Source organism: Anarrhichthys ocellatus, unplaced genomic scaffold, assembly GCF_004355925.1.
Source record: "Anarrhichthys ocellatus isolate YVR2014 unplaced genomic scaffold, GSC_Weel_1.0 scaffold5, whole genome shotgun sequence".
In the NCBI taxonomy this organism is placed as follows: domain Eukaryota; kingdom Metazoa; phylum Chordata; class Actinopteri; order Perciformes; family Anarhichadidae; genus Anarrhichthys; species Anarrhichthys ocellatus.
This window is the reverse complement of record NW_022280035.1, coordinates 11,495,304-11,507,603: the sequence shown is the minus strand read 5'-3', so window position 1 is coordinate 11,507,603 and position 12,300 is coordinate 11,495,304. Positions and strand designations below refer to the sequence as shown.

The 12,300-nt window shown below is 43.6% G+C and overlaps 1 protein-coding gene across 10 annotated transcripts in view; it reads left to right on the top strand.

The window, feature by feature from the left end:
- Positions 1 to 12,300, top strand: part of wnk3 (WNK lysine deficient protein kinase 3) — a 34,642-nt gene that overhangs the window by 4,030 nt on the left and 18,312 nt on the right. For all 10 annotated transcript variants that reach the window (XR_004212708.1, XM_031844862.1, XM_031844870.1 and 7 more), the window contains exon 2: positions 3,682 to 4,856. Coding sequence is in view for 9 of the 10 variants with exons in the window: in XM_031844862.1 (XP_031700722.1) it covers positions 4,146 to 4,856 (711 nt within the window). In the remaining variant the exon portion in view is untranslated. The remainder of the gene's footprint in view (positions 1 to 3,681; positions 4,857 to 12,300) is intronic.

Genomic DNA, 12,300 nt, shown 5'->3' with positions numbered 1-12,300 from the left:
CTCTTTATCTCTCTGTTGTTCTCTTTCACACACATTTTTTTCTCACCCCTTCTACTAGCCGGCCCCCCTCGCTCCATCCCTCCTTCCCTCTCTCTCTCTCTGTTCGAAACTCTGCTCCCACCAACTACAATCCCTTCCTGTCCCCCTCGTCACTTTTTATTCAGTCTTTTCATCTACACGGTCCCCTCGATTGCAAAAGCGGCACTGTCTGCGCGCGCACACAAACACACACACACACACACACACACACACACACACACAGACACGTTCAGACAGACACACAACGTGGCTCTTCCTTTGTCTGCCTGCATCATTTTCCAGCGGCAGTTTGGTTCCAAGGGATTAATGTGTGTGTCCCCATCAAGTAAGGGATGAAAAAAAGTGCCGGACACAAATAGGGTTGCAATGTATATGTTGTGTGTTTTATAGATTGTGGAGGAGATGTGAGACCGTGTGCGTATTTTTGTTTGTCTTTGTGTAACAGAGAGTGTAGAAGGAATGCAGGGCTTTTCTTCTTCTTCTTCTTCTTCTTCTTCTTCTTCTCCTTGTCTTAAAACTTTGAGCACAAATGACAAGAGGTTCTGGCAAAAACAAGTGTGGCCTTCAGCGGGTTTAGAGAATCGAATAGAAATCACGGCTTTCTGTCATAAAGTGAAGGAGTCCCAATGATTTCCACTGCACGTTTCAGAACGGCCGAGTCAGCTGCAGGTGTTCATGCAGCTGCAAGAGCCTCACAGAAGCCTGGAGGGCAGGCAGGGTGCAGCACGTCAGATGATCACTTCTCATGTCCTCACAGCACTGCTGGAAAAATCAACAGACAATGATGGTGACGTGTGATGTGTGCTACATGCACGAGTCAGTTCGCTGCCGGAGAGAGAGAGAGAGAGATGTGCCAGGTTCAGCTGCGACGTTGGTTTTGTTATCTTCGACTTTGGTTTACCACGTTTGCCCACATGGGCAGTTGCTTGGTCATTTTCCTGGTGTCAGGAAATTCCTTTCGACATTCTTTCATTGAAAGGGGACACGCGGTTTCTCTGTGTGTGTGTGTGTGTTTTTGTCTGTGTATAAAAGATAAAAAAAAGAGTGTGAGAGGGACACAGAGAGAGAGAAAGAAAGTGAAACACAAAGTTTGTTCCAGCCTGCTGGTGTGTGTCTGATATCTGTTTGTGTGTGTGTGTGTGTGTGTAAACTGGGAGGGTGAGAGAGACAGTGATGAGGTTGAACGTGTTTGATGTACTGTGATAACTCTGTCCGGTATGTGGCTTTCATGGGAACTCCTTGCCCTGGGGACATTGGCGAATAAGCTCCTGTTTACTTCGCTCTCGTTATCGCCTGTTGTTTTTCCCCCTTTATGTTCCCCACATCCTGTTAGCCTTTTACCTTGTTAGCCGCACTGTACACTAGTAGTCCCCACTGGGTTGCTGAAATGAGTAGTTGATAGACGATGAGGATAATTGAGCATTTAATTAATTGATTAATCATTCGCTGGCTCTATCATCTCAAGTGTAAGGATATGCTGCTTTTTTTTTTTTTTTGTTACTGTCATTTTGAATTAGATGTTTTTGGGCTTTTAGCTGTTGGTTTGACCAAAAAAAGCTATTTGAATAAATCACCCTCAACTCGTGGACATTGTAACAGGCATGTAATTCATTGATCAAACAAAACAAAAAAGAACGTTTTGAGTGTGTTTTAGCATGTGTCTGAGGAACGTAGCTAAACTGGAATTCCTCCTCAGGAGCCTCTTATCAGTTGGTTTAATATCCGCCTGTTCTGTTTCCAATTTGATTGACAGTCACCAGCATCGCATGCCAGACTCATTTGCTTTGAGCCTGGAGAGACAACAGGCTCGACGTGAGTGTTAATGGCCGCCTTATAAAAGAGATAAAAGCCGCTGTGAGCCACTAGATGAGCCCCCAGTGGTCGCGGTGGGCTTTCCTCATTTAAATGGAAGAAAAAAAAGTCCAGACTCGCTGCCATGACTTTGACTGAGCCCGTCTGGCAGTGAACAGCGTATTTCAGGCGGCAACATAGACATGTGTGGTCCTTATGGAGAGCCTCATACCTAAGAGTGCTGTAACCCAAGCCATGGCAGAGGCCCTTGAAAGTCCCACGTGTGCCGTTGTAAAGTAATATGTGTTGAGTTGTAAATTTATATGCAAAGTGAGTTAACACCCTGTCCCAGACTGCACTTGGTACTTTCCATTTACCTTACCGGTACCCTCCCAGGACAGACACATTCCTTCAGAGCAGCTTTAGTTGTTGGTAAGCATTAGCACGCTCTCTTCCTTTAAGTTCAACTGCTTAAAAACGAATGGTGACTTTGGGCTTTAATTGCATCTGTAATTGGTACACCAACCCTGTCTATATTAGCTCCAGAGAGACTTCTTGCAGGTGTCTTATTTAAACAGCTCCGATGCAGCCACCCAGACCATTGGCTGCCAGAAGGCTGAGGAGATATAATACCTAGGGACAGATGGAGAGTGAGGAGAAGTGAAGATAAAGATGTCATCAGAAAGATGTCCACTAGTGTGCATGCGCACACACACACACAAACCCATACAGTGAATGAGCATTGCGGGGATGTTGCCCGTGTCAGAGGAAACCTGATGCATTCAGTTTCACCTTCTGCTGGCAGAGGATAACACAGAGGGGCAATATAAAACTATCACCCTGCCTGAATGGCTGACTGGGTATGCACTGAGTAATACTGCCGGCTGATGCCTGCGCTGATGATAATCACAATCATAGTTGTGTATATTTATGAGCTCTTTGTTGCAGCCGGCAATCCCTCCGCGTATGAATTATTTACACTCAACCGGCCCATAGTTCATCATCCATATTTAATGGTTGGGATCGCATACGTCCAACTGCAGCTTTCTGTTGACTAATGGAGCCGTTGAACACAACTTAAGTTGCAAGACGCTGATAAACATGCACTTGATGATTGATGAAGGCGTGTGTAATTCTTGACCAGGCTAGCTGGATATTCTTCGAGGCCTCTTTGGTTTAAATGTCAAAGTTCAGCCCATAACAAAGATGAAGCTTTTCTTTGGCAGATTGAGCAGATTACATGGTTGCTCTGCTATATGGGTTTTGGGATGTTCTTACCATATACGGGTACAAACTGGGCGGCCAGAGTTCACTACTGAGTTTGATTAACATTGCCGAATTAATTTACTCAGGTCGAGCGGCTGTGGAAAAAGACCATTTACAGACATCTGTACTTTCTGAGGTTTAACCTTGTATCTGATTACTGGAAACATTCACACCGACTGAGGAAATCTACTCACATTAGCTTTTCTTTGATCGAAATGCTTTAGCAGAAGTTTTACAGGCAATCAACACTTCATGTTCTCAAGAGAAATTACAGTACTCTTTGCAAGTATTAGCAGTGGTTAGCTTTACAAGAAAGAGCTGTTTAATCAGCCACAACTACTCTGACAGTCCTTTTTTTTTCAATGGTGCTGTGAGACATTTCTGTGAGGCTTCTACTTCTTTGATGTTGATGCGTTTCGTCCCTCTGTAGTAAAGGGGACCCTCTAACTTTCATATTTAAATGTATCTCATCAAACAAACAGAAACCAACTTACATTCTTCTTAAGAAAGTTAAATGTAACATCATCACAATAATTTCCCTCCTCTGACTGAATATTAATGCAATGTTTTGTCTCTGTCTTGCAGGGTTTACTTGAAGATATTCACACAACAATTTGAAGGAAAAACTCAGCAGCTTTCCCAACAGGCTTGAAAAAACTCCCGGTTTAGTGTGTGTTTCTAAGAGCTGGGAGACGTGTGGTTTACTTTGATTAGTACTGCACAGAAGTGGATGTAAAGTAAATGTAGGACATGGTGAGGAGGAAAGTGAGGATAGAAACTCTTCTCTCACAGCTGTGGGCTCACCCTCCTGTGCTACTGTAAAGCATCTAATAAAAGGAGACAGGGAGGCAGAGAGTGGAGGAGAAGTGGGAGAGGGTCGCCAGTTGGACCGACGACGGCCTTCAGTCACCTGCAGCACTGGGAGAACAGCCTGACGGGCTAGACGGGGTGAGAGGTTAACCACAGAAAGAGAGAGAGACGGGGACTGACGGAGGAGCAAAGGTTTGGAGGAGGAGGAGGTCAAGGAGGCGTGAGAAAGTCCGTTCCCCATGGCTACTGACCCAGGAGAGCCCACAGGCACCGAGGACTCCTCGGAGAAACCTGATGGACAGAGGGAGGAGGAGGGCAGGGCGGACCCACAGAGGGAGAGGACAAACGGCACCCCCTTGGACTTCCCCTCCTCCCACACTCAGGAGAGGAAAGCGACAAGAGGAGAGGATGGAAGAATCCGAGGAGGACAGGGAGGAGAAGCCAGCCGGGAGGGAAAGGAGAACCCAGTCAGTCCGACTTCATTCTCCACGCCCTCCTTACCAGTCGACACTGGCCAGAAACGGCTGAGGAGGGAGAAGCGCTTCTTCAGGAAGAGTGTGGAGATTTGTGAGGAGGACGATGAGGTGGAGGTGACCCCCGAGGCCTCCCACAGCGCCCCTCACCTGGAGCTGCGCTCCTCAGACTCAGTCTTCACCAGCAGTGACCAGCAGCAAGGGGCTGCTTCCTCCTGTGCTGCCATGGGCCTCGACCCATCCTGCCCCAGCTCCAGCCAGGAGCCAGACAAGGAGGTACCTTCCTCCTCACCCACCCAGAGGGGGAAGGAGAGGGATCATGAGCAGGAGGAGGAGGCGGAGATGAAGGCTGTGGCCACCTCTCCTGGAGGCAGGTTCCTCAAGTTTGACATTGAACTGGGCAGAGGAGCCTTCAAGACTGTGTATAAAGGCCTGGACACAGAGACCTGGGTGGAGGTGGCTTGGTGTGAACTTCAGGTAAGACAAACGTTTTTGCTCTTCTTTTTCTTTCGTCACACCATGATGCAAAATGTGTCATTATATATTTTGCATTAGCGGGCACAATTAGCTGCATGATAGAATAAACCCAAAATAATTTGTGAACACTCCAGAATGTGTACGCAACCCTGAGGGCTAAATGGAAATACTAGTGTGCTTTAGAGAGCTTTCCATCATCTTTTTGAGGTGAATAGTGTAGCTCTTCTTTTTGGAATCTGAAAATCTCAGCACGTCGTCTGCTTGCTATTCATACTGCGAGACTGCAGTTCAGTGGAGACCGGGGTGAAAAGGAGGAGCATCGCTTGTAGTTAAGTGACAGCACACATTGAAAGTGGAGACTTTGCCTTTTCTGGCGCTGTTATGAATAATAGAATCATGAGCTGTCAGTGCTTCTTCCTGTTGTGATAAGGTATCCTACTCGAGACAGAACGTTCTGCATTAGACTGAATTATATGAATTCAGTCATGACACTTAAGGTAAACATTCATTTTAGGGATTGCATTATTGGTGTAGTGCAGTGCTGTCAATCAGGAAATGGACTCCAGGGCACTTGAGCAAAAGCATCTTGTGAGGTAAGGAGGTGTGTGTGAGTTCACCCTTGTTAGTTACTGGAAAAACCTTTTTGAAGAAGCTGTCAGCATGTATCACAAGTTTTTCCGCGGGCTGGGCTTTATGGAGAAAAATACTTTGATAAGATATTGAGACAATATCATACGGTTGGTTAAATTCAGAAAATTACATAAATTTACTGTATTGCATCCTTAAAAAAACAGGAAAAGACAACACTTATGCCATATTACAATATAACAATATCCCAAATCAAAGACGATATCTAGTCTCATATCACAATATCGGTATTGTATATATTGCACAGCCCTAGTGTTAAAGTGTGAAGTTAATGTTTGTTATTAAAGTGTAAAGGCAAAGTGATGTCACTATTTAGGCTAGTTTTAATATGCTTGGGTAAAGCTAGGGCTACAGTACATTTCATAGTCTACTCGTGTCTATTGTGTACTATAATGAAGTCTGAAATGGAAATAGTCATGTGAAAGGGAAGCTCTAAATGGGATGCATTTTGTGATCGCAGAGCAAATAGGAACATTGTCGCAGATATACAGCAAACATTACTGTAAGAAACTCTTTGTCATGCACTGACGTTGCAGTGGGAGGATTGTTAAATGTCTTAATACCAGAGCACTGCTACAGAGTCCTTACATGCAGAGAAGTAATGGGAAACATTGTTATGGTGTGAATTCAACATGTGGTGGGCGACAGACTCGTGGAGGAGAGAAGAAATGCATCCCTCCGACTCTTGGCCCCACAATAGAGAGCAGTGTCATGATAAGCCATCCGATTTGACTGCAGGCTTTGTGTGAGAAAAGTCAGTCATGTGTTTGGTTTGGAGCTAATTCCAAAACAATAGCCTTGACTAATCCTTGAGATCAAGCTCTGTCTGTTGGACTGGCAAACAGCAGGTTTGCCCCAAGTTACCTTTTCTGGTTTTACTTCAACACCTAGTGAATCAGCTTCACATCAGCAGTTCTGCGGCATGGTATATCATACTGCCGCGGATCATGTTCAGTCCTACTTAAATACTTGATGTGTCCCTTCTTCAAGAGATCTGCTCTGATGGCAAATGTAGCCTGTTCGTTCATGACACAAAGGCACTGTGTAGCCTTTGCTCAGGAGTGTGAGCATGTCTGAGGTGGTAAAGCATTTTTTGAAAATGAAAAGACAGTAGACTTAAGCTGATTTATGCACCCATAATGGATCTGCAAAATCCAATTTTTTTCTGCACAATTGCAGTGGGTCAAAGTAATTATCATGTAGAAAATCTAGTTATTACTGTTTTTTTGTTCATTTAGCACGAGGACATTACTGGCATTACGTCACTCAGAAACTACTGAGACAATTAGAAACACTCACTCACACACGAATTAAATGTGTATCATACACAGATAGGAAGACAACCTATTAGAGAAAAGCAGACTGAGATCTGGACACAGAGCAACAGCAAGGAGAATGAGGCGTGTGAGAAAGGAAAGCGAGACACAGCAGGAGGTGATGGTGAGTGGGAGGGAGAGAGAGAGAGAGACAGAGCGGGAGACGACGAGCCAAGCAGAGGATTATCATGGCATCCCTCCCAGAGAGCAGTCGTCTAACACTGAGTTACCACATGGAGGGAGACACATGCACTCAGCACCCTGGTAGATTGATCCAGTGCCATGTTCAATGTAACATTCGAGTCACCCAGGTCACATGATCCGTCCTATTTAGCCCACTTTACCAAAGCTTGAACACAGTTTCAATGACAGGTGGATGTAGTGAGATAATAGTTAATAATGATAGACTTGATGTAACCATCACTTTTTCCTCCTGGTGTTTGATGCAGAGATGAGTAATTTTTCAATAACATAATACAGTATGGATGTATCACAATTAGGTATTATAATCAACATCAATATTGTTGTCTATATTTGTATCTAAATTAGTTCATTGTGTTTAAAGCCTACAATTTTGCTCAATTCCTCACACTTTAACTTTGAAATTCAAACAAGTAAAAACACAGGTCCCAGTAATCAAACAACATGCACGGAAGTACGTATGTATCATAATCAACGAACAGTCTGTTCAATGCCCCCAGTTGAAAGGCACTGGATGGGACAGGATGATAAACAGCCTGTTCATGATGAGCCAATGCAATATTTAAAGCTATATCCACTATGAGACTGCAGCCTGGGAGCACCACCTAGCTCTTCTCCTCCTGTGTCCACATCGAGGGGATTATCAGTCCAAATGCAGTTTGAAAGAGTGCGTAATTAAAGTTCACAGTCCGGACACCATCTTTTATCTGCCTTTCCCTGGGAATTCCACGCCTAAAAGGGAAGAGCTATCTCACTTGCTACTGCTTTGGTTGTACATTTTGCTGTCCGTGCCCCTAAGTCGATGTGTTTGTGTATGTCTTGTACATGTATTACATTTCTGTGTGCAAGCTGTTGCTCTCTGTCCGTCTGTGTCAACATATGCCAATGTCACCCTCTTTCTCTCTTCCTCTCTCGCCCTCCCTCCGTCGATCACTTTTTTTTTCTGAGTGAGCGAGCATGCAGAGTGATCCAGGGAGTTAATTACAGTGGGTGCTCGTAAGGCTGGAACAAAAACCCTGCACAGACAGCATAACTCGGGCGGCAGACACCAGACTGGTTCAACCCAGTCATCCCAGACTGGTTCCAGCTCAGCTCAGCTCAGCCATGCTACACTCACAGAACTGCAAACACCAGAGCAGCGCTCGCGTCTGCAGTGCTGAAGGTTGCCATGATGATAAAGACTACCACCTCAAATATTTGATTTAACATGTCTGTGAAAAGCGCTTTATGAATACATTTTACTTACTTATTGTTGATGAGCTTTTTTGATTTATGTCTGCATATAAATGCCAGTTTAGGAGGTTGCTTGCTACAATCACTGTGCCATGTTTCTTAGTGAAAAGGTTCCTCCTTATTAAGGCCATAAGAGCCCTTTGATATGGTTAAGAGTTCAGCGTGCAGCTCCTGTGAAACAGTCTCGACCCCTTGTTCACCTATATACAGTCGATACCCCCGGTTTGGCAGTTGACTTCATTATAATTGAGCCGTTCACAAGGTTGAAAGATCATCTCTGGTCGCTGCCTGCTGCTTGCCTTATGTTATAATTGATAGCTGTATTCCCATCCTTTGATAAGAACAATCAATGCAGGCTCTGGTGAAAGTATTCGAAAGAACAAAATCCTTTGCAGAAAGACTTGGCAATATTTACAACAATTACTTTATTCTTTGGCTCAGTGTAACAAATAGCTGCAAAAGACAATATGGGTTCGGCTAGGTAAAGCAAAGACAGTCTATTGATGGGTGACTAAAATTAGGAATCAGATGGACTACAGCTGAACTGAGTAGACCCGGATGGAATCGATCCAACCAAACTGACCAGACGCATGGCTCAACTAGGGCACCAACGGTTGGCAAGTGTCCCTAAGGCTATATCCCCATTACCTAACCGACAATGGAGATTCGATTGCTGTTGAATGTTAGAGACATTGCCACATAACACAGGCATTGACTGTATAGGCTAATCAGGCTAATCAGAAAATCAGTACATCTAAAGAACACATGCTCAAATTATTATGATGCGATTATTATCTCAGGAATGTGACAAAAAATAGGAACGCCACAAAAGGATTGTGTCAGATTTTAAGATAAATTTGTAAGGTAGCATTGATGTCCATTAATAAACATTTTCACAACTCGTTATATGAGGAGCAGAATTGAGTACAGAGAGATATGAAGACCTCCTGCTAACAAGTGGTCACTGAAAAGGAAATGGCCATGGCAGTGCATTTGCTAAAGGAATATGAAGGTTAGTGAACTTGGCCTACTGGCCTCAGGTTCTAATCTGGCGTGTGGGCCATCCCTTTTCCAACAATCTATTTTGTTATTCTGAGCTGTTGTAGCTTACAGTAATCTAATCCTAGCCACCCGCCGCCTCGGATTTTCAAACACTGACATGCTTATTCCCACACTGCAGAGCCATACACACTATGCTCATAAACGTACAAATACCCACCTACAGTAAAACTAATGTTCCCCTATGTGTTGATAGTGCCATAAACCAGCCCTTATTTATCAAGACAAGAATGTAACCAGAGAAGCCACTTCATCTTCAGTCTGTATGATATCTGATATTCCTGCAGTGTTTGCCAAAATAGTTGTTTTGGGGCTCACGTGCTTTGGCATTCATGACCTCAGCCAAATGCCTTGTAAGCCATATCCTGTCCATTTCCTCCGGTGCTTTATGAGGCTACTTAACCTGCACCTTGACCTTCTGCTCTACCAGATGTCTGATCCAAAAACATCTCATGGTGCACAACCAGGTCTTACTCTGCTTACCAAGTTATAAAACTTAAGTCCCTGCCACGGAGGCGCCTTGTGACAACAATATTACATGACCAAGCGGACTATGCAGGTATGTACAAAATATCAGGAACACCCAAAAATAGCATGTCATTAATTACAGTTACCCTGCAGTAAATACTACATCTGTGAAACTTCTAATGTTTTATATTTGTTGAGACTGTATCAAAGGGGTGTTCCTGTATTGTAGTGATCCTGGTAGCTTGTCTGCTAATTCTGGCCCCAAAAAACTACAGCAAAAAAACTGCTGTAGAGCTGAATGAACATACCTAGAGACACAATCTCAAAAAGAATTGAACATCATAATCTTACTGGATTGCATCACTTTTTCTGTTCAGAATCAGAAAAACCTCCCATCACAAATGGAAATGTATCTTTTACGTGGCTCACATGGTACACAGAGAGTAAGAATATATTAGTTAAAAACAGTGTGGCTGAACAGGAAGTTTTAATATGTGCGTATATCCCTTACTGCTTGTTTTGGTTTTAATGGCAGCACCCACTGTGCTGTGTTATACACAGTAAGGCCAAGTGTATGTATGTATAGCTACCTTGTTTACAGTCTTAGGTATTCATTAGGATACCCAAGATCTCCATTATACAGACAATCAAACGTGAATTAAAAATAATTCTTGATTATGGATTCTCATCGTGTGCTTAAAGCTAGGGTGTTCACTTCTTAAGGTTGCAGAAATTGGGAACAGTCAGGCTGTGTCATGGACTCCTGAGCTGACCTTTCTCTCCCTCACTTTCTGTTTCTCTGTTGCTTCCCTATTTACATTTATCTGCTGGTTAGGAGGCTGTTCTGTTTGTGTGAGTTGCTGTTGTACCGATGTTACAAATGTACTTTAGTATACAATTCCACATTATTGTCATCATTTCCAAGAGTTTATTGAGTAGTATTCCTTTAAATGTATCACATAAGTCAGTGTGAATGAGGCCTCGTAGCAGCAGTAATTGTATTTGGGTGTACTTAGCACGCTTGGAAAGAGGACTGCGACTAATTATTGGAACACTTGAAGAATGCATATTGCCTTTTTTTTCTTTTTTTTTGTTGTTGTACCTCTCTTTGTGTGAATATGGGAGTGTGGGTGGGTGGCTATGCGAATGGGAAGTAGGTTTGTGTGAGTCTGTCTAGACACAATCTCACCAACTGAACTCTTTGTGACCTTTGCCGACCTGAAAGCTGTCTGATGCCAAACTCAGCGAGAGACGCGATAGATGCTGAGGAGGCAGCAGACAGGGACACACGGGCAAACGCTCTGTGCCAGACAGTGAGGCAGAGTGACGCTCTGACGAAGGAGTGAGACAGAGGACAGGCACCCAAACCCAGGCAGTACTCCCAGACAAAATAAAGCACACCACAAAGACGACACTTGTAGATATGGGTAGAGGTGGTGTAGAAAGAGACAGCATTGAGACCTAAGCATGGTTAGATAAACCTGCACACAGTCAGGTAAACGCACATCATTGCTTAAGCATGCATGCACATAGTAACATGAGGTAGTTGGTGTTAAAGGAATGAGTGCATGAGGACAGACCTAAGCTGGCTAACTTATTCTTAGCCATAATAGTGCAACGAGGAACAGCCTTTTTGTTGATGCTACTTCCCTGTTGAGAGGGGAGATGTGGAGCAATTGCCTTGACCAGTACTTCCAGAAAAGGACACTGAACCAGTATAGACACAGAGAGGAAAAGATGTCTGAAAAGATGAAACACAGACACGGGGGGAAGAGAAACAGAGGCACAAAATCAGTGCATGCTAGAAAAATACCCCCCATATGATAAATATAGAAAGAGGTAGGGACAGAGAAACTGCATTACATGAAAATCTCTTTACATCTATACAAACATCTGCAGTACAGCGTGTCCCTTTGGGGAGATCTGTGTTAAACAAAAAGCTCAACTTCGATGGAATCTATCAGTGAAGAGCCAGTGTTATGATGACTTCTATTTATGGTTTTGTCTGTTTGTGACGTGACAATGGCTGCCACCCGACTCCCTTACATATATCAAGTCAGTACACTGTTTTGTTGGAAATAACAAACAACAACAACAGTTGCTTGTGACAAGTCTAAAAATACACACTGACTTAGTAGAGCCTTTAAGCATTTCCTCCACAGTAAAATGCTTTGATTGTGAGGATTGTGTTTGATTCTTCAATGTAATATCACCAGTGCATCACTTGCATATTCATAAATGCCATTTCCTGTTGATATTATATAGGGAATTTAAAAGATAGGTGTGTGTTTTTTTTGTCTGAATACGGCTGATGTTATTGACGAGAGCACCAAGGGTTTAAGAAAATAGAAGAATACATAAGAATACACAAGCAATACAAGACATTTTAACTGCAGAACGGAGCACCTTCTCTGCATAGCATGCAAGAGTCTAACGTCTTTATAAATAACCTATGCACCAGTGTTTGACAGAGGGATAAGTCAATGGCTGTGTTTGTTCCTGTGGGATGCTGCCTGTGC